This window comes from Falco naumanni, chromosome 10, assembly GCF_017639655.2.
Source record: "Falco naumanni isolate bFalNau1 chromosome 10, bFalNau1.pat, whole genome shotgun sequence".
Classification (NCBI taxonomy): Eukaryota; Metazoa; Chordata; class Aves; order Falconiformes; family Falconidae; genus Falco; species Falco naumanni.
Window position 1 is genome coordinate 10,111,328 of NC_054063.1, and position 22,419 is coordinate 10,133,746.

The window sequence follows — 22,419 nt, forward strand, 5'->3', positions numbered from 1 at the left end:
ATAAAGTCGTTTTAAGCTAATGACTTCACCATTGGATGCTCTGTAAATGATTTAAGATTTACATTTTTGTTCTTTGTACTGTGTTACAGCCTTTCCTCATAAAACTAAATCATACATAAAATGGCTTGAATATATGTATATATATCTAGTGTTTTCCTGAAAGTGATGACATTTGAACGCCTCAGAGAATCTGAAAGATCCATACATACTTACGCGTCACAGCTACAAAATCCAGGATATGAGTTTGTTTTTAAATAAAAAAAGTTATATTTTTTTTAAGGCTTGAGCATATTGCTTGACTTGCATAAACAGTGCAAAGGTACTTCTACTGGTAAAGTAGAATCACAAACTCCTAGCAGATTTCAAACTTGCCACCGATTCCACATTTACTTTAATCAGTGCAGAAAGAGCTTGAGAAATCCAGATGTGATATGGGAGACTGGCTAGTTCGACAGATACCTAGAAGGAGAATGGGGCAGCTGGGGATGAGGCAACCTCATCTCCCAAAACTTCCATGAAGAGCACCAGCAGAAGGAGCCCTCTTCTCCCTAGCCTGGTGGTTTACTCTCCCTCCCCATCCTGCCTGTCTTGATAAGCTACTTCACAGGTGGCTTTTGCCAGTGATGTTCTGCCCAGCAGCCGTGCAAGGACAATGGTGAAGTGTGAAGGAGCATGTAGCTCCACAGGCATCAGTGGTGGGAAGCTTGGTTTCCCCTGGGTTTCTGTCCTGTCAGGTTACTAGGACATCTATGAAGTCTCATCTGTGAATCATCTGGGTTCCCTCATGCCTAGTCAAGGATGTGCTCCCACTGCAGGTTTCCCTCTGTTGGTGTGTTTTACATTCTGTCTTGGCTGCTGAGTCTCATGGCATCATCTAGTTCATTCTTCTACCTCAGACAGGGCTAAAGCATGGCTGCATCATTCCTGAGAAACATTTGTGTCATCTGTTCTTAGCAACCTTTGTCCCCATAGCAGTTCCCCAGTACCCCAGGCTGATAGCTTCTGGTGGGTGACTTGGTAGAATCAGAACAGTCTTCCAGATACCTAACTTATGGTTGTCTTGCTGCAGCTTAAGTTCTTTGCTTCTTGTCCTACCCTTGGTAGAAATTACCAAGAGCCGCTTCTCTGCTTTGCTGTTACCTTTTCCTTATTTGAAAGTGGTTATCTTCTCACATCAGTCTTCTCTAAATTTAAACAAACCTAATTCCTTTCCTGGTAGGTCATGTTTTCTAGATCTGATAACTTTCTTCCTCTGGATTCTCTCCAGAGCCTTAGCACTCCAGCTGTGGATTTGTACTGCTGAACAAAGCAGAAGGAAAATCCCATGGGGCTGTAACTTTTAAAGCTTTGAGAGAAAATTTGCCATCTGCAAATTTAGAATTAGTTGGGTTTTGCCTATCTGCTCATTATCATCTTGATGTTTGTCAAAAGCTTGTTGGATTCCTGGTCCCATTGTTTTTATGTAACTGAAGCTAAGATGAAGTTCTTCATGATCTAAAAATAAAATGTTTTCTTAAAAGTGCAGTTTACCACTTCAGCGTTTGAAATCTTTATCTCGAGAATTAAGATTTTCTTTCTGGAAGAACTGTTTTAGAAATATTAGGCTGGTTGTAAGAATTATTTGGTAGCCTTCTGCAGCCATTTATAGCCAGAAGATCGGTGTGGATAACAACACTGGTGCTTTCTCAGCTGCATATTCTTGCAGGTGCCATTGCAGATTATCTCAAAAATATCTGCACTTGATCCCCTTCAAGCACAGACAATTTAGAAGATCGGGGAGACGGAATGATTTTTTCTCAGAATCTCTCAGAATCAAGGCATGTTTTCAGTCTTTTCATGTTCCTGCACCAATACCTGCAGAATGCTAATCCTTTTCCAGTGGTTATGCAATACCTCAGTGAAGGCACCATTTGGCACCTGTACGCTGAAATTCAAGAAAGTAAATTAATTGAATAGACAGACAAAATGGCTTAACTTTTGCAAGACGTTGTAAAGTAAGATTCGGCTCCAGTGGCCTTTGAAAGACAGTGTTTCCGTGTTTCATTGTGCAAGTATTGAAGGATGTGAAACTTATCAAGGCCTTAAATCTGCACTTGTCCTACACTTCTGTGAAGAGCTATTGATCTCAGTTATGGGTCTGCAAGCAGCAGCTCTCTGGGCAAGTCCAGGTTTGCATTGCTAATAAATTGAAGGCATAAGAGAATGTTTTATGCAAGCAAAGAAGTCGTTCCCTAGGTAAGATATTGCAGATCATCATTTGGTTTTAGTTAAATCCGTTGGCTTGATCAGTTCTGACGCTAGCTAGCCTTGTTCCTCTGAGTTTTTAAAATAACTTTTCTAGTTATTCTAACGAGTGAGCATAATAAGTTATATCTTGTACCTTCTGAAGTTGTATTGAATGGATTGTCTGTAAAACATATTTATAAAATCCAGTATTAACTCTAAGAGTTTCTCCATTGCTAAGTGTAGCATTACCTTGTTTGAGAGGGCAACATACCTCCATCATGCATAGAGGAAGTGCAAACCCCAGATATACTTAGAATTGCCTTAACTGGAAAGATCAGAAAGCGATTGCAAGAAAGATGCATTTAGGTTTGCAACTAAAAGAGCTTTATGTGCAGGGAAAGCTGTCTTGAAATATGTACAAGAGAGAGACTGGTGTTAAAAGGGAAACTTGAAGAGAGACCTCCTGACATGCAGCTTGCTTTAAGCAATCTTAGAAAGTACGAAAAGGTTACCCAAAACCGGGTTTGGGCTTTTGGGGCTTTTTTGGTTGGTTTTCTGGGTAGTGTCAAGGTGTTTAATTTTGTTAAAGTACAAGTACAAAACGGGTTCTCTAAAAGTTAACGTGATAAAAAGCAAATACAGAACTCTTCAACTTAATCTGTCATGTGTGCAAGCTCTGCTTTTGGGGAGGGGAGGGGTGGGGTCGGTTGCCTCCAGGAGATTAACTCTTCCTTCACCAAAAGTTTGTACTTTAAGATTTGGAGTTTGCTAATATAAGGAAAGCTTACTTTTTATAAATTTTTATAACTTTAAACTGGACTGTAAATCCACATTTTTCACAAGAGATTTATCACTTGTTAGAAATGTGCAACAAAGCTTGTCTATTGATGGCTTGTATTATTTTTGGTAATCACATTGAACTCCAGCATAACAGGTCTGAAATTCTTCATCACAGTTGGGTCCTTACAATTCAAGCTAAGAAGGAGGTGGAATTGCCTTTTGATACGTAGAGCTGAGCTGGAAGTGATTAACTGAGTGGCTCATTATTTTCCTGGAATAAGAAGGAGCTGTTTAGTGGTTGTAATACAAGGTTTTTTTGCTCCTTGGTCCTCTAAACTTGATCTGCAATGTCAGCATTCACCAAAATGGAAATCACTAAAAGCAACCTTTAGCATGAGAGGGATTTTTTTCCAGCAGGTTGCTCCCCACTGCTATTGTACAGATGTTCTGGAAAAAATACTTGGTTGTCTTACATTTTCGGGGCTGGAATAGTAGCTGCTAATGCCTCAAAATGATATCCAAGTAGGTAAAATGGAATGGGAAGGGAGATAGCACGTTAGTGAAAATTCACCGGTAAACACAATGCAAGATCTGACTTGAATATCAAGTAACATTAATTACTTTAGAGCCTCTCTGTTTTCCTCGTGTGCATTTTAATTATTATTTCAGCATAATGTAATAACAAGAGCTGGTTTATAGGACGATAATAAGACTTGAGGCTATGACTGTGGCAGATTTGTAAGCAGAGGGTGGTTGGGCTGAGTGAAAGGTGCCCGTGGCTGTGCGTTGCATGCTGTCGTGCCTGGGATCGGGGAGGGGAAGGATTTCCTTCCCTGAGTCACCTTTGGGGAGCTGACCCAGTAACCAGTCCCACTCGGCGCTGTCTTCTGGCGAAATGCTAAACCATGGTCTTGATGATGTGAGGCCAATAAAATCTCCAGTAGCCATTTTCCCCTGCACTATGGCAGTAAAACTGAAACCCCCCTAATTATCCCAGTCAACATCCAGTTATCTCTTATTTACCTAAAATTCCCCCTGTATGTGAAGGCTTAAGTGGACATGATTATTTTTGTCAGTTTTTTCCCAGTATTGCTATGATTACGCTTAGGCTAAATCTTGCATATAAGGTTCAAATCTTGCAGAGGTTGAATCAATCCTTCAGCCTCTGAGAATTCTGAAGGATGCTGTTTCACTGTTTTACAAAGGTTTACATCTCCTTCTGTGTCATTCTTCAAAATGTACAAACTTCATTTTGTACGTTTCGGATTTCCCAGACAATAAGTGGTATGTTTGGCCAGGCTTCCCACTCACTTACCATTTGTGTGTGGTTCCCTGTGAATCCATCTGTTCCCTCATTATCAGTTATTAAAAGGCGTTTGAGACACTTGAGGTGGCTGGTGGGTGGACACCAACATTTTCATAAACTGTGCTGAAATGTTCAAACCAATGTGAAGTTAAGAAATGCCTCTTTGTAGAAACAGGCATGCAAGTAAGGAAAAGAACATTCCTGGGAGTCCATTTGGCATGCACTGATTCCTCCCAGCTCCAGTTAGAGCCTGGAGAATTGGAAATACCCCGTACGTTGGATGTCAGACTGGTAATGTTGGTTAGCAAGACTGAGACCACTCCCTGTTTCCCCAGTTCCAGCTCTGTTTTTTTGCAAGGCACCAGACTGTCAGGTTTGGGTTATCTCCAGCAGCTGGTTGATAAGCCTGGTTTGGGTGAGGGCTGCTGTGAATATTCCTTCTTTCGGGGAGTTCTCCAGCCCAGAGGCGTTTGGTCAGAGCTGTCACGGCCACTGACGTACAGCCTCCCCTTCTTTCTCTGGGGGGTGAATGCCCTTCTGCCGCTTTTCACCTGTTATTTTATGATGCGCCGAGACCCTGCTGGGCGGGAGGCTATCAGCGTGAGGATGGAGGGGTGCAGGAGGGGAAGCCCCTCTCTTCTGTGTGCGGAGAGATCGTGCTTGCATCTCCCCCAGCAGAATAAAAATGTTGTCGTTTAGGGTTTTTTTGAGTGTTTAGCCAACTAACTGGATTTTTAAGTGCGTGTGCAGCTCATGCATGCATGTTTGAACACTCCCATCCACTTAGATCAGTTAGAGTCACCAAACTTCTTCATTTTTCAAAATAAAACTGCATTATGCCTAGACATGTTGAGCCAAATCTGTTCCTGGTGTTATTTCACTGACTTCCCAAAGAATTACAGCAGAGGTGAATTTGGTCTGGTGGAGCAGCTTTTTTGCCTGGAGCAAGTCTTTACAGAAGAGTTGTATTTCTCTCAAAAATATAAAAGGAACACTGACAGATCTGCAGCTCTGGTGGTGTGAGCAGGTGCAGCTATATTAAATTATTTCTTATTAAATTGATTCAGCAACTTGAAGCTTGTAATTTTTGTTCTGCTATGGTTCTGTGACAGAGACCTTTTAAAATAGGCAAAGCATACACCATTTCTTGTCATTCCTTTCTCTGGTATGATCATTGTAAAGATTTCTGTTTGTATGTAGCTCGGATTCTGATTGTATCATTTATTTGGGTAAGATCTGAAAATTACAGCCTTTTCCAGTTAATCACATTGAGCTGTGTCATCGCTAGTGTAATTCCATTTACTCCACTGACATCCGGATGAATGTGAACAATAGTTTTTGCTTTTGTTTTTAGGTTTAAGTGGTTTTAGGCTCTGGTGGTTGCTGTGGCATAAATTGGTGTGTTTCCCTTCCAGCCAGTGGAAGTATGCTGATTTACACCCGCCTGAGGATCTGGCTTAATATTTTAAGGGTGCCAGTCTTCAGCCAGATGAGATGTGTCATGTGCTGCAGAGTTTTCCCCAGTATTAAGACCCACTTTGACTATCTGTGAAAAATAACCTGATGCTCTATGCCTTCACGTAATTGCACACAGAAATGTGGTAAAGAGTTCTCCTTCTGGCAGCCTTATCACTTCACCTCTGCTGATTTGAGATAGAAGAGCTGTTAATTTCTCACTTTTCCTGGGTGCTTCCCATGCCTGTGTTACTGCCATTACTGCTCAGCTGCTGTTAACTTAGTGTCAGAAGTAGACAGAAATGTTTGCCTGGAGTTCCATGTCTTTAATGCCTTTTGGGGTTGTTTGTTTGTTTGTTTTGTAGGTTTATTTCCTTTAAGACTCCAGGCTTAGGCTTGGAGACCCCAGCCATCATCATTGAGCCCAGCAGCTGGAGCGGCAGCGAGAGTCCTGCCGAAGATATTGAAAGAATGAGTGATTCTGCAGATAAACCTATTGACAATGATGCAGAAGGTGTCTGGAGCCCTGACATTGAACAGAGCTTTCAGGAGGCTCTAGCTATCTATCCACCATGTGGGAGGAGGAAAATCATCTTATCAGATGAAGGCAAAATGTATGGTAAGTGGTACACATTTAGTCTTTGGAAATAATTATCCTGATGGGGACTGCAAAGCGCGCCTTGTTTTTACACAAAATCCCTGGCTCTGCTTTGAGTACTTTTGGAGTGAATCTGGAAGAGCTGTGTGAAGTTGAGGGGGCTCAGCTGGGCTGATGCGTGGTGCAGGGCTGCCCCAACCCCTGCCTCTGCCGCTGGCACTGGGAAGCGATGCTGATGCGGAATTGTCTTGGATGAATGCTATGCTGCGGCTGAGCGGGGCTGTTCAAAAGAAGTTTTTAAATGTGTCATTCCTTGAGTGTAAACAAAAGTAAGCATTTTTTTTTCATTATTATTTTTCAAGAAATTATGAAGGAAGGGAAATGAGAAATACAGTCTGCGTGATCGCGTGGCAGCATATGCAATACTAAATTGCAAAGCGGTAAAGTCCTTGTTGTGTTCAGAAGCCTCTCGATTAAAGAGGCAAGTTAGGGGTGCTTTTGTGCCTTCCTTTTTTTTCCTTTTTCCCTCCCTTTCCCCTTCCCTCTGCACAAACTGCTATCGATCAGGTGCCGCGCTGACAGCATTCCATAAGTACAGGCTCCGCGGAGGGGTACCGACGTCTGCATGGCCGGCGCGGGGCTGGGCAGCCTTCTCTCCGCCGCCCCGGGACCCCCCCGCTGTTGCTGCGCCCCCCCGGCCTTGCCCCTACCTGGCCAGGCCGCCCCGCGGCAGGGGCGGGGGCTCAGGCCCGAGCAGATGGTGCTGCAGCTGCCACCAGCTGTGCCCCCGCTGCCCCGCCCGGGGTCACGGGCGGTGGGGGCAGGACCCGGCCCCCGCCGCAGCTGCCGTGTGAGCCGGGCCGGGCCGCCCTGCAGCATCGCGGCTGGCCCGGGCGCCGAGGTGCCGCCCCCCGGCAGCACTGTGTCCCCCCCGCAGGACTGTGTCGTCGTCGTCCCCCCGCGCAGCAGTGTGTCCCCCGTAGGGCAGTGTCCCCCGCACAGCAGTGTCGCTTCCCTCGCCCACTCCTCGCCTGTCTCCGCCTGTTTGGATTGCATTTCGGTGTTGTTATTTTCCCTTGGAAAGGGGAGATGATTTGCTTAATTAGAAGGTTGGGCGCATTCTAGGCGGACACAAGAACGTATGTACAAACAAGCGCATTGTGTCTGTGCGCTCAAAAGCTCCACTGAGGCTTGAATCGTCCGCCAGCAGAAGGGTGTCTGCGTTTTTTTTATATCGGGATCCCTACAACCGCAGTAATCACCCCTGAAATCTGGGGTTTGGCGTTTTGAAGCATTCTTTGTGCCATTGTATAAATTAAAGAAATTAACATATTTATCTATTCTTGGCGTCGATCGCTGGTTTAATTTAATGGTTCTCTAATCCTGAATGTTAACATTTGTTAGATTATATACATATAAAACTATTTACGCATCTCTAACTGCTGATTATTACTGCTAGCTTGTAATACCATATGCACATTTCATATATTTATGCTCATCCTAAATCAAACACTGTTTATTTTCAATCAAAAAAAGAAGGTATGCGTGTTCGATGCCGCAAACCTGACTTAAAAGTGTTGCCCAGATTGGGAAGGAAAAACTGTGTTAGGAAGCGCTGGGTCCTGTATGAGCAGAGTTTGCATCCTGACTTTGCAGTGGATGAACTCATGTTTTCATTCTTCAAGCTGAGTAACTGCTTTGTAGTGTTTGAGGATTTATTGAAACCATGCTAGGTTTCTGAGGACTTTCTAATAGAGTCTTATGGCCCTGAGAGCATAATTGTTCTCCAAGGATTTTGAAATCAAAACAGTATAAGTGTTACAGATTCAGTGTGGCATAATGAAAATAATTTAATGCCTTTTAGTGGCATACCAAGTTTATTTCACTTACAAGAGAGACGTTGCAGTATCTCTAAGCTTCCATAGTGTTGGGGGATATTGTAATGTGTCAGTAATTCATGAACCATGTAAGACAAAAGGTCGAGAGAGCACAATTTCATTTTCTAACTGGAATTACCTTTAGATATAGGCACTAGAACAAATATGATCTTTACGGAGGCAAATACAATGATCACTCTGTGTGGATTAAGTTAAGCAGTTGTCATTTTTTATCTTTGGAGAGAGACTTTGAGAAGAGCAGAGATTTTGCTTGAAGAAATGTTTTGAGTCTCTGCCTTTGATTTAATGGGAGCTTCGCGACATGCATGTAATCAGAAGCCAGTTTCATCGCTGTTCCTTTATGGTGGTCTAAAATTGTCCTTCAAAGTGGCGTTTCTAAGAGGGCTGCTGCGTACAGGCTCCTGGTCAGCTGGCTCAGGGGGAGCTGGCCGATTGCTCGGGCAGGACTGGGTGGTGTGGGGGGGGTGGCTGAGGAGTGTCTGCCTGCGGTGCCACCTGAGCAGCAGCAGCGTGGCTTGTGCTGGCAGAGCAGCCCCAGTGGTACCGAGGGACATCTGTGACCTCTCCGGGCAGCCTGAACCGCTTCAGCTGTTCCTCTACAGCTGTGGTCTTGGACAAGAAGGGGAGGGGAGGGTGTTTTCCTCTCCCCTTGCCTTCCCAAAAAAGTAACTTAGGCACCAGAGGACCACGAGACCAAAAGACTTCTGATCCTACCCCCACAAAAAAGGGTTGCAGGGCCCCGTGGCTGGGAAGGGGAAGGGGATGTCTTGGGGTGGTTTTTTTTGGCCCTGAGGCATCCTTGGGCTGTAAGGACGAAGTCATGACCTGTGCAAAACTGAGAGCTTTTTTCTGGCTGCCGCTGACCCTGCCACCAGTACAGGGTTACGGCTCCTTGAAGAAACCCTTAGAAAACCAAATAAAAACTTAATGAAACTCTTGTTTTTAAATTTATAGAAAATGATTGGGTAAGAAGCAAAGACGCTTGTTTTGGTTCAGAGGGGCAGATTCCAGGAACCGTAGTTTGGAAATTCTTGAGAGAAAGGGAGTGTGCTCTAAGGTCAAGGGACCAGTGATAACGTTTCTGCAGGAAAACACTATCTGTCACTCCTTTTCCCCCTCCCTGTGTGTGTGTGCTTGTGTGGTTGTGATGGTCTTACGGTTATGGGGTTGCTCCTAGTAGAGTATTGACTAGTAGCAGTAAATAAAATAACAAGGTGAGGAGGGGATAAATACGAAAACTTGAAGGAGGAATAGAAGAGCACATCTTTAAACTGGTGCTCACACTCTTTGTGAAAGCACTTGAGTGTAGCCCATGCAGGACTCATCCATTAGACCCATTTTCATTTGTCTTGCAAGGTGCTGGTAAGAATTTGATTTCACCCGTACTGTTGTAAAAGAAGCATTGATAAAACACAAATATCATCCACTAGTGCAAAGCGGGATACCCTAATTTGCCTCCTCTCCCAGAGATCAGTGCCGATGAGTTTCTGTGCCCTTTTATGCAGCGCATAGTAAAACTCCAGCCCGTTAGAGGGCATTGGCTGTCCTGTGTTTGTACTTTGTTCAGATTGTTGGTCTTTTACTGCTGACAGTTTAGTTACTTGTAGCAATGCCTGTGAACTCACTTATTGGCAGGATATTTGCCTGTGCTTGTCTTTGCTCCTGGGAGAGTGTTTTGGAAAAGATTACAGGAATGAAAGCTGCTGTGAAATGCAGCCCTACTTTTATCCCCTCTGTAACACTGAAGTCACTGGAGTTACCACGGGAATGGATTTGGCCCTGTGTGCGTGTTTTCATCTTTTTCTTGAAATTTAGGTATAGAGAGACATAGCTTTAGTGCAGCTCTAGGGTCAATGCCAAAGGAACGTAAGTTGCTAGCAAGTGTAATAACGCCTGCAGTCACGTTACTATCAGCGTTGCTAACAAAAGCGGCTTTTGCCTTTAAGACAAGAAAATAGTTTGCACTTATTTTTGGGGACCTGTAAACAGCTCTTCAGTTATGAATGGAATCAGTTATGATTTGAATTGGAGGTATTCATCTCTGCAGCAAAACTACTTAAGAGTGTATTAATGATTATTTTACAAGGAAGTTTTGTAGCATGTTTATTTGTTTTACAGAGAAGAATGAGCACTAATTAATGTGAGAAGGTGCATAGCAGCCTTTCAAGACTGTTGTATATGTTTATTAGGTCATGCATAAAATCTCTTTGCCTGCATTACCATGACAGTAAAAGGGAAAATGATACTTTCATAAAAATTTCTGCTCAGATGATAGAATTTTTGCACGATGAGTAATAATAGTCTTCATTTCCAAAGCACCTTGTATAAATGCAATATTAAAATTGAACTTTGAACCAGTACGTTGGCAAAAGAAATCCTATTCTGTATGCTTGTGTGATTCTGTAGCTAGTTGCTATTGTTAGGTGTCTTTCTGGGTTTCTATTAGGAAACTGCGAGCTAACTAGCTTTATGAAGAATACAGTAACATGTTACAAATTATTTTTACTGTTGCTTTTAATTTTAAAAGTTCCATGCAAGTTACTGCCACTATAAAGACATCACTACCTTATAAAGTTTCCACAGTATTAAGTATACTTGAATGTGAATAAGGTACTTGGAGTGATGAAATACCAGATGTGAAGTATCAGGTTGCATGTTTATTCATCTGTTATTGCAATCATTGTACAAAGATACACTCTTGTTGGGTTGTTGGTTGTGGGGGCTTTTAGGTTTTTTGTTTGTTTTTGTTGGTTTTTTGTTGGTTTTGTTTGTTGGGGTGTTTTTTTTTTGTCTCAGCAATATACACAAAATGCACTGGAGGTAGGACTGCTATTATGAAAGTTAATGTTTGGGTTTCTTAGATTGTAAACAAATCTGTCTAGAAACATTCTTGCAATCCTGTGATTGCTGGCTGTATTACGTCATGGCACAGTGCATGCATTAAGGCAGGCTACAAACCTGTGCTGAGCAATCAGTTAAAAGTGAAGAAAATGAAGGTCCGAAGATACAGTGTCTGTTTGAAAAGTTACTACTTAAATTACTCATATTATAAACAATCTGTTTATAAACGTTTTTGCAATCTGGTGATGTTCTTGCAACATCAGCATGCTTGCTTGCGAGAAGGCAATCTGGTTTTGTCAGTGAGCAATAGGCGCTGCCGTCATTAGAAATGAAGGATGTTGGGCTTACTTGTTGTCGAGGATTTCTGCAATGTGGGGGAACAGGGTTTAATCTTTCGATCTGGGCTTTCAAAAGTAATGGTTCGGGATAAAGTGGCAGAGTCTTCATGAGACAGAGAATCTTCATGAGACAGAGAGTCTTCATGAGATAGAGAATCTTTTCTTTTTCCTCTCTGCCATAAGCTTCTATCCTCAAGAGAAAATCTAAGTGGGACTGTAAGAGTTGTGCATGTTCTTTTGGCTGTGTTGGGTCAGGAAAATGATGTATTCCAAAGGAAATGGGAAGTTTTGCTGAAAAGTTGTGCATCAGAAAGATCAGGACGTTCTTTGGAAGTGCTTTTTAGCACTTTGGGTTTTGTCCTCTCTCTGCTAAGTATATTCTCTTTAGTCATCCCTGTAAAGAACTCCTCGCAGAAAGTTGTCTATAGCCTGTTTGTGGGAAACAGTGTCAAACTGCAGGGCTGTTGCCCAAGTCTTCCAGTGTTTAGCAGGTACCCTTGTATTAGAGGAGCTACTAGCAACATTAGTTCTTGCCTGGAACTAAGTGGAAGCTACAAGGGCAGGTTCAGGTTAGGCATTTGACCACTTAAGAGTCATTTAATGGCTAGTCCTATTCAAATGGCTATACTAAACCGAGTAAGAGGATGATTTTCCTTTATTACGTTGCTCCTTTAGTAAAACCCTTGTTTAGAAATGGCACATGTTAGCATGAGAGCACTGAAGTGATGCAACCTCACTAGAACATCCAGGATACATTTAGGTGATTGTCTAGTATGATTTATATTAGCTCATTTACCTTCCAGCAGTGATTTCACAAGCTGAACTTGTGATCTTGTAATTGCAGAAGGCATCGTTTTGCAGCCTTAAGAAATAGGGTTGTCGCACTAGGAGGTAGTTAAAACGGCCTTGATCAGGCTGATGTAGTGGGTTAGTTGGTTGCACAGTAATGAGAGCTCAAGGTAATTGAAAATCATGTACCCATTTGTTTGGTCTCATTCCTTGTAGAACTGGGTTTCCTCCTAAAAACATGTTAGCGTGAACACCTTTTGGTTCAAACAACCTGGGGACAGCTTCGGTTTGACAAGTAAGGCCCACGTGCTCTTGGGGTTTATGATGGGCTGTCAAGTTTGGATTCCTTTTCATGAGCCCAGTATGAGATTATGGTAGAAGTTGTCTTGTTTTCTTACCAGCTTCAAATAACCAGCTGAATTATCTCACACAATCATAGCAGCAGCCCGTGGACCCACATGACCATTAAAGGGCTTATGTGGCAATGTGGAAGGTGGGTTATATTCACGTTAGACAACCCAGGCAACCCTTTCTGAGCATCCTCCTGGAAGCAGAAGAGGTAAGAAAATGTAGAAACTGTTGTTTTATAAAGAAAGAGACTGGGACAGTGCAGAGCATGACTTACATAACCAGTAACAGAAAAGAATTGACCAAAACCTAACTCTTTAACTGCCAGCAGCAACAGCACCACCACAGTCAGCACCATTGCCATGGCTCGCACCAGCATTCAAGAGCTGCTGGAACCGGAGACTCCCAGCCAGCTGTTCAAGCCAGGTGGAGTTGGGGCCAGTGAGACGGGTGGTGAAAGCCAGGCATCTGAACCATGCTGGGAGCGAAACTTCATCCTAATGTTCCCCCTCTCCCCTAGTGGGTTTGTTCTGTGTGGGCGTGATCACAAATAACACTACAGGGAACAAGGAGCAGTGGCAACACCTTTGGTTTTCTGGGGCCATGCATTTTCCCAAGAAGTAGGTTTATATCCCACCCCACACCTCACAGGAGCGAGCCTGGGCTGACTGTTGGAGAGTAAATGCTGTGGTTGTTGTGACACGAGTCTTACACAATTCCCTGAGGGTCATGCTATTCAAAATTAGTATGTATCATAGCTGTGTCTTACAGGGATTTCCTCACAGATGCATGCAGAATATCTTTTTTTTCTTTCTTTCTTTCTTTTGTGATGCCCTTGAGAAATAGTAGTCATACCATTGTATGAATATTTTCCTATCCTACAAGCAGTTTCATGTGGGACACTTGGTCTGGAACATCAGAGGGAAACACTTCAGAGTCTGGGCTTCCAGATGATTTTAGCCTGGCTGTATAGTTTAAGGAATTAGACACTAATGGATTAACAGTTTACAGACTTTCAGTAGAAGTAATGATTTAGCTGATAGAAAAAGATTCCTCTGAAGCTTTTGTGGTTTTGTTCTAGGTATACTACAATTTCTACATTGGATGACTAAAGGATGTATTTTTGTAAGCAAAAATAATATGAATTGGGGAAGGGGAAGAAAGATGAACATAAATGTGCTAATTCCATCTCATGAATGCTCTTTTAAACATTGGGAAGTAGCATGGCTTGTTAGGCCTGTTGTGAAAGGGACAACAATGCATCCCAAATTCACAGGGAAATTGAAACCCTGAGAAAGTACTGCACACCGTGGGAGTTGCTGGGATGTCAGTCAAACACCATTACAATTTTACCTACAGAGGACTCAAATAAGCACTGTTAATAGAAACTGTGGTCAACATGTGCGTTCTCTGGTGTGAGAAGTCAGCGTCACTATCGCAACTGCTTAATTACAGCCTTCCTACAACAGCCATCTCCAACTAGGTCAAGTTGCCTGAGGATTTTCCTGGATGTAGGCAGATTTTGTCCTGTTATTGAGAGCTCCTTTTTGTCTTGTTGGGTTGGTTTTCTTTGTTTTTGTTCTTTTTTAAAAAAAGAGGCGGGGGGGAGGTGGAGAGAGAGGTATCCAGATATCAGACTGTCTTGCACCCACACGATCTGATAGCATTTAGCAGCTTTGCACAGAATTAGCACAAAATCTGGCCTGCCTTTGTAAGGGGGCAGTAAGGTTGGCAGAGGTTACTATGTGTATGACCCATCAAAAAAGATCAGATCGTCAATGCAATTCCTTGTTGGGTTGTTGTCCTTGGAGAGGGGATAGACAGGGGACCTGACAGGCAACAATGGATTCGGCTTGGACTGAATCTTTGTGTGTCTGTAGGCAACAGTATCAGACTTGATGTCTGATACTTTTGGGGGCAGCAACACAAAATATATGCCTGGGAGTGATAGGGAGCGTATTCCAGTGATCTGTGTGGAAGTAGGTGAGGTAGACCATACTATGCTTGCAGATAAGGGGCGAAATGCTTTTTCAGCATGCCTAATCATTACAGCAAAGCTAAAACATTCCAAGTTTATTTGCCTAAAGCTGCTTCACTTTTGCTTACTTATACCTTAACATCAACTGGTTAGCCTGAAAAATAAAAGCATTACTTAAACAGAAATCGTAGTTTAAATTGCCTTTTATGTTATATTAGCAATGCAAGTGAGTAGGCAACACAGATGAAAAAAGCATCTTCAGTCACTTGGATTCAACATCAGTCTTACCCCTAAACTAACAGGTAATACTACTGTCTTAGATATTGAGAAGAAGAAAATATTAACCCAGAGGTTTCAGCTGCAGGTGGTTGGGAACAGCAGGCTTACTGTTGTTTGTGGGTATTGTTGACAGCTGTAGATAAGTACTAAAATAATTTTCCAGAGTGAAAGTACTCGTTGAATCATTTTAAGAGGTCCTTTTATGTGATCTGATAGCTTCAGCATTGAATTCTTTGAACAAGAATTGCATTTTTGTTTGTTTAGTTCTTCCTTGGATAGCCTGTCAGCCATAAACCGCCTAGTACAATTAATGGTGAAGTAAGTACTTACTAATAGCCACATACATATATGCACACACATATATGTGCAGGTGTGTGTGTGTGTGAATATAATGCGTTCCCTTCCAGCCAATTAAAATGAATTTAAGAGACCTCAACAAGGAGGTCTACACACAACAAATTGGCTACCTCTTGGCGGGGAGCTTCCTTCTTGCTTTGGTGACTGAATGCAACCTACTGTGAGAGCTATTTGCAAAGAAAGATTATGATTCATATTTGCAGTAGTTATTAGATAGGTATTTAGGCATATATTTAGATAGCTGAGGTATGCAGGCATATATTGTCTGTTACATATTTAGATTGCATCTGTATTTTTAGCTGTAGGAGGTCTAATCACCAGGGCCCGTGAAAGTGCTGAGGAGAATTACTGTAAGGGATGGCGTATGGAGGAGCCACCTCCAGAATTTTCCATTCCGCAAGGCAGTGAAAAAAGACTATTGGACCTATATAGCTGGGTTGCCAGGGGAGTGTCATTAGCAGGTGGGACAGTTCAAAAAACCCTTTGGCCTGTCCTGGCTGCCCCAAAGGCTATTGATCTCTCTCAGTCCCCATTTTCAGCAGTTGTCCCAAGTTACAGCCTCCCGCTGACCTCTGCGAGTGTGACATGCAGAGCTGGTGAGGGCGGTGTGGACTCTGGCACATGAGGTTAGCAAAGTGGGAAGAATAGGAAAGATGCACTAGAACTGGTAATACTGAGCAAAGATAAAAATGAGGCAAAATAACCATGAAAAACCCACTTCTATTAAAAGTATGGGACAGGAAGTTTTACAAGCTGCCTTTACCCCAGTGAAGAGAAGCCACCTAGAAAGATGAAGTAACTTTTCCAATGTCATCAAGAGCTTTATGGCAGAGCTGGGAATTGAGCCCTCTTCCCCCCAGTGCCATCTCTGTTTTAATGCTGAAGGGGCCCCTTTCAGAGTTTATCCAGTGACCCCTGGGGAGCTTAGGGCTACTGTGGCAAAACCGTATTTCCTGTACCACATCCTGTGCGCTGGGAGAGCAGGCTGCATCTTCTGAAAAGTACAATCTCTGCGTAATGTGACCACAGGATGCCTTGCACCTCTAATAATAAAGCGGCATTTAGCCAGCTCCCTTATTATTAGACATTTGCTTAATATAGTAGTTCCTTGAAACCAAACAAGAAAAGGTCATTGAGGTGCTCTATACTGTGTACAAATAATGGACAGCTATAAAGAGTCTAACATTTAAATGGAGAAGAGAGAGAGAAAGTGGATGGGAATATTTAGCCTCATGTTGATGCTCCATGAGATGATGTGGTCCTTCCACGGAGTAATACAGAGGCTGGTGAAAATAAGATGATATAATTTGTTCATAACATCATTATTCAAGGGACAAAAATGTATGTAGTCTTATCCAAAGACATAATTTAAGATGTCTTTACTCTGTTCCAAGCTGAAATTCTGCTATTTAATTACCGATTTAGAAAATATCTTGGGCTCAATTTCCTCCTCAGTTGCACTGTTATAAATCTAATGGAGTTGTTAAAGATTTATGGCAGTGTAACTGAAGGCAGAATTGGGTCCCTTATGTTTAAAACTCAGTTTGCCACATAAGTAATAATTTCTGTTTTCTAGGCAAGAGTTTAAGAATCTTGTAGACCTCTGTTTCTGTAAAAGAAATATGAACTACAGTAGTGTGGGTGAGTGATTAATGCTGGAGGGGATGTCTAGGGGCAATCTGAATTGGCTGGTGTGGAAAATCCATGTGCAATTCAGATTTAGGATCTGTTTGCAGATGCCTCATAATTTAAAATGTCAAAAAGCCCCAAACCTAAGGCCTTCGTGTAGTAAATTAATATGCTGCTTGTTCAGTGTGCAGCAAGCTTTGCTGAAGTAATACCGTCACATGAGGTGTGAACTCATCCTGTTCTCCTTACTAAGGACTTAAGTTCAAAATTGAGTGTGACCCTTTAAATCGTAACAGTATATAAATAATTTTTTTAAAAAGTATCCTACTTTGTTTTTATTTAAATCATTTATGTAGTGACTTAAAAAGGAAAAATGTTGCCTTATTATCCAGACTTAAAGAAATCTTGTGCTAGCACATATGTATTTTATCCGTTGGCTTTTCGTCTCTAGCAGAAGGGGCTTTCTAATAAGCAGCTGGCTCTTTACTGGTTTTCTCAGCTTTCACTTGGGAAAAGAGGTCAACTTTTGAAGTCTTCGTCTGAAAAGTGAGTTAGTATCTGCCCGTGTAGCTCCGCGCGGAGGTGCCTGGTCTGGCCCGAGCACAGCCTGCGCGAGGCTCATCGGGTCCGGGAGGCGCCTGGCGCTGGGGTTTGCAGGGGGGCTGTGCACGTGGGTGGTTTCCCCAGTGGCACTGGGGACTCCATAAGCTGGAACTGTGCTCTTCTGGGATTTATGTCACCTCTGACAAGTTTATGTTTAGAAGTCCTGAAGGCCTACAGTGCATTGTGGAAATAGTGAAGAATCATAATACGTAGCTATCCCAAAATATAAGTCCTTTAAAGTAATGTAACTCACTGTCTGTTCAGAATAGCCCGTTTTAATGTAAATAACAGTATTTTAGGTCTAAGGTATATTTCAAAGAACTTCATTTAGGAAGGAATTGAAGAATTGATTATTTTAAGCTTTCCAAGCACTGTAATTTTTAAGATGTAAGAGAGAATAATAGACAAGGTACATTATATTCTCTTAGAAGTGGATTTTTTTTCAATGGCATTTTTATTATCTGTGTGGTAGGTTGACCCTGGCAGGGCACCAGGTGCCCACCAGGCTGCTCTGTCGCTGCCCTCCTCAGCTGGACAAGGGAGAGAAGATACAACGAAAGGCTTGTGGGGCGAGATAGGGACAGGGAGAGATCACTCACCAATTACCATCATGGGCAAAATAGACTTGACTTGGGGAAATGAATTTATTACCAATGAAATCAGAGTAGGATAATGAGAAATAAAATCAAATCTTAAAACACCTTCCCTTCACCCTTCCCTCCTTTCTGGGCTTAACTTCAGGCATTATTTCTCTGCCTCCTCCCCCACCCCCCACCCCACCCCCCGAGCAGTGCAGGGTGATGGGGAATGGGGGTTGCAGTCAGTCCATCACACATCTCTGCTGCTCCTTCCTCCTCAGGGGGAGGACTCATTACACTCTTATCCTGCTCCAGCCTGTGGTCCCTCCCACAGGTGACAGTTCTCCATGAACTTCTCCAACATGAGTCCTTCCCACGGGCTGCAGTTCTTCACACCCTGCCCCAGCGTGGGTCCCTCCCAGGGGGTGCCGGCCTCCAGGCACACCCTGCCCCAGCCTGGGTCCCCCGCAGGGTCACACGTCCTGCCAGCAAACCTGCTCCAGCCTGGGCTCCTCTCCCCATGGGGCCACAGGTCCTGCCTGGAGCTGCTCCAGCACAGGCTGCCCACGGGGTCACAGCCTCCTTTGGGCACCCACCTGCTCCAGCGGGGGGTCTCCATGAGCTGCAGGTGGGGATCTGCCCCACATTAACCTCCGTGGGCTGAGGGCACAGCCTGCCTCACCGTGGGCTTCACCATGGGCTGTCGGGGAATCTCTGCTCCGGTGCCTGGAGCCCCTCCTGCCCCTCCTTCTGCACTGACCTGGGGGGCTGCAGGGTTGTGTTTCTCACATATTCTCACTCTTCTCTCTGCCTGCAGTTGCTGTTGGGCTGTTTCCCCCTGCCTCCTTCTGAAAGATGCTATTCCGGCAGTGCTGCCACCATTGTTGATGGGCTCTGCCTTGGCCAGCGGTGGGTTCATCTTGGAGCGGGCTGATATTGGCTCTGTCTGGCATGGGGACAGCTTCTGGCAGCTTCTCACAGAAGCTACCCCTGTAGCACCCCCTGCTACCAAAACCTTGCCACACAAACCTAGTACATTGTGAAAGTAGTAACTCTGAACGAACATAAATAATTTCATTGTTTAATACAGTACGGGTTCGATGCATTGATTTGCGATACCTGTGACTTCTAAGTATGGATTTTTAAAATATTTTTTTTAAAATACTGATAAATCATTAATTACCTAAAAATTAGTTCAAATTTATAGGAACAAACCACCCTGTTGTCATTTCCTGAGCTATTTTGCAACCTAAGCAAAGACTCAGGTATTCCAGATATGATAGATGTCCAGATTGCATAAGACGTTATGCATTGCTCACTCTAAGATACAGAGTCCTGTCTGCCCTTAAACCCTTTGTTCTCTTGGCTGAATGCAGTTAATTAGCAACCGTCTCCATAGCAACTGCCTCATAGTCCAAAAACATTGTCTCGTTTTTGCAGTTTAGCTTATCACACTGTTTACCTGAAGGGCTTTTCACTGCGTTGAGTCTCATTTGAGTTGGCTGCATGCCTGCTCACGGAAGTGAATTGTCAAGATAGAAAAACACCATGGCAGCAAGATGCTGAACAGGGCCCTGTGTGTGAAAGCAAAAACATTTAAAAAGTTCTGTGGAAACAAAAGTTGAAGTTTGCAATGATTTACATCCAGTTTTAAAGCATGTGACTTGCCAGGAATACTGTGCATTTTAAAATACCGCGTTACTTCTGGGCCTTTTTTACAGTGCCTTGCAGCCTACCCCATGTGGTGTTCCCTTGCCTGTAACACGTTTTGAGCCCATGAGCCTCACAGGCACAGACCTTTGTCTAAATCCATGAGGAATCTTACCTCCCTGCAAATCCAGGCTGTTTCAGACAGCTCCAGCTTGTTCATTAGGAGGACGTTGCTGTACGTTGGTCAACTGTGTTGAACGTTGTAGTCCTGTTGGTTTTTCTTTATATCGGCATTGTTTCAAGGGAAGTCTGGTTCCATATGACAAATTAATTAGCTGTTGTGGTCGTATACATCAAAGTACGCTGGAGATTTAGGCTTATTTATATTAGCCATTAAAGTGGTGTTAAAATACCTGCCGTGTACTCATATGACTCAGAAAATTACAATAGGCATGGATTTGTACTAATACGTTGATGTAGGATGACATACTTAAATCATGTTTGAATTTTATACAGAGGTGTATCCACATATACACCCATCTCTACAGAGGCTTACTTGAAGGTGTGAATGTGTCATTGAAATGACAGTGAAATCTTACTGGTGTCTTGATCTGACACTTATGTCTGGCCTGAAACCAAGATGCTCCTGGCATGAGAGGCTATGTGCAAGTACCATTTTCTTGTTTTCTGGACATTTTGCTTATTAATGCTTGGATTGTGGGGGTTTTGTTTTGTTTGTTTGTTTGTTTTCTTGGTGGGCACTACAATGGATGGGAGGCTGATTTGACTGGAGTAATTCTCATTCTGTCCTAGGCAGATCAGAATCCAGAGCTTGTCGTTCAGCCATGCCAGTACACACTGGCCTCCCTCCCCTTTTGCATTGACGGTTTCAACTGGCAAAGGTCATTCTCCTTTTTAGCCCCAAATGGGACGTGGGGCTGCTGCATCTTGTTAAAAAGGCTTCACTCAATATGATGGTTTGAAACAGTCTTTCCATTAGGTTTGAGAAGGTGTTTGGGGCCCTTTCAGGATAAAAAGCAGGATGCGTGCAAACCCTGCCAGCATTGCTGGTGTACTCCATTATTCCTATAGAGCTGCTGGTTGATAGAGGGTTATTCTCTGCTCATGTTAATGTCTTGCTTGTACTATTCTACATTCGCTATCATTATTAGTAGTATTTGAATTATAGCAGTGCTGAAAGTCTGCAGGCAGGATAAAGGCTCCATTGTAGTAGGTCTTGTGCACACAAGATGAGACAATCTCTGCTCTGGCTGTTTACAGTCTGTTTTAAGACCAGTAGCGTAAGTGGGTTTATCATATGAATAGCAGAGAGGGAAAGAAAATGCTACAAATGATAGGAAATCCATGGTTACATGGAGTAACTGCTCATTTAGTTATCTCCAAGACATTCGATTTTTATTACAGTTGTAACTATAGAGTAGAAGGTAAATACAATGCTTTTCTTTTTGCCAGCAGGCAGCTGGTGATGCTCATCTCTGCAGCCGGCGCTGCGGCTGTAGGGTGCTGGGAGGAAGCTGGAGAGCGTGGGGTGGGAAGAGGCTTGTGGGTAGGGCAGCTCATGGAGGCGCTGGACCAAGGGGTAGGCAAGGTTGGCAACATGAGGTCTGTTGAAGCAGGGGAACAATTCAACGTGATAAATAGCCTCACTCTATATCAGGAGCAAGCTGGCTGCACCCTTCAGTCTATTGCAGGGCATTACGGAGGTTTGTTTCCCGTACTGTCTGACTTAGTGACGGACGACACAGTTGAAACAACAGATGGTTGAAGGCGATCCCTCAGTAACTCCAAGTGTGTAAGATTGTTTGCTGATGTTCACAGATCTTACACAAACTCACTTTGGATGGAAACCACAGAGAGTGTCCAAACAGCCAGGACATTTTCTGGCTTTTAAGAAGGTGTTCAGCATTGTTAGCGCCTTTGAATCTATGGCTCGGTTCTCCTGAAGCCAGACTTGCTAGGTACCTTTAGGGTTCCAGAAGTGGAAAACTCTAATGGCCTGAAAATGCCTGCTAGGACTTGACGTTATTTAATTAGCTTAAAGTAGAGCTTGGCAGATGGCTAAACAGTGGAAAGGACCTCCCTTTTTAAAAATATGGGCCACATCCTCAGGTTGTATGAACTGGCAGAGCTCCACTGAAATAGATGTTCTATCAGTGGGGAAGAGGAAAACTTCTGAAAACAGGAAAAACAGTTATAAGGCCACATAAATTATTGGTGGGGTTCAGGTAGAGAAATTGTTTTTAACATTTGAAAGACTGATCCGTTTCCAAAGTAACTGTATCCTTTACAGTCTTGTTTTCATTGATGTGCAATTTCAAGAAAGAATTTGGCTTGCTTTCCCAGAGCTGCATTAAGTCTGCAGAGCTTGCAGCAGTGAAACGTGCTGTACGCTGGTTTTTGCAAGTCATTCACTTATGAAAGTAAGACATCAATAATTCATTTTAGTAAAGCTAGTCTCTAAACTTGTGTAAATTCACCTATTATGTGATAACCTTAACCAACCTCAACTAGGTTTTTTAGAAATAGAGAGATCCTTGATTGAAAGTTGTGAGCTCACCTCAATCTTTTCCAGGGGAAATTCTTGCTCAGATGAAACCTTCCATATGTTTAAAAGCTGTTGCATTCTTACATTTTAATGTTTCCCATTAATTGCTTGGGGTTTTTTGTGTTTAATTGGAAACATGAATACAAAGCCTGAACAACAAAGCTGACTGCTCACTTATCCCATTGCAATGGTATCAAGCT

The 22,419-nt window shown here is 43.1% G+C and overlaps 1 protein-coding gene across 13 annotated transcripts in view; it reads left to right on the top strand.

Annotated features, from left to right (window-relative positions):
- Positions 1-22,419, top strand: part of TEAD1 (TEA domain transcription factor 1) — a 160,788-nt gene that overhangs the window by 48,007 nt on the left and 90,362 nt on the right. For 7 of the 13 annotated variants that reach the window (XM_040608005.1, XM_040608001.1, XM_040608004.1 and 4 more), the window contains exon 1: positions 6,138-6,386. In XM_040608005.1, coding sequence (XP_040463939.1) covers positions 6,239-6,386 — 148 coding nt within the window. In that variant the 5' untranslated portion in view covers positions 6,138-6,238. Of the gene's footprint in view, positions 1-6,132; positions 6,387-22,419 lie in introns of those variants that run through there. The other 6 variants (XM_040608009.1, XM_040608011.1, XM_040608010.1 and 3 more) reach the window with 1 other exon arrangement.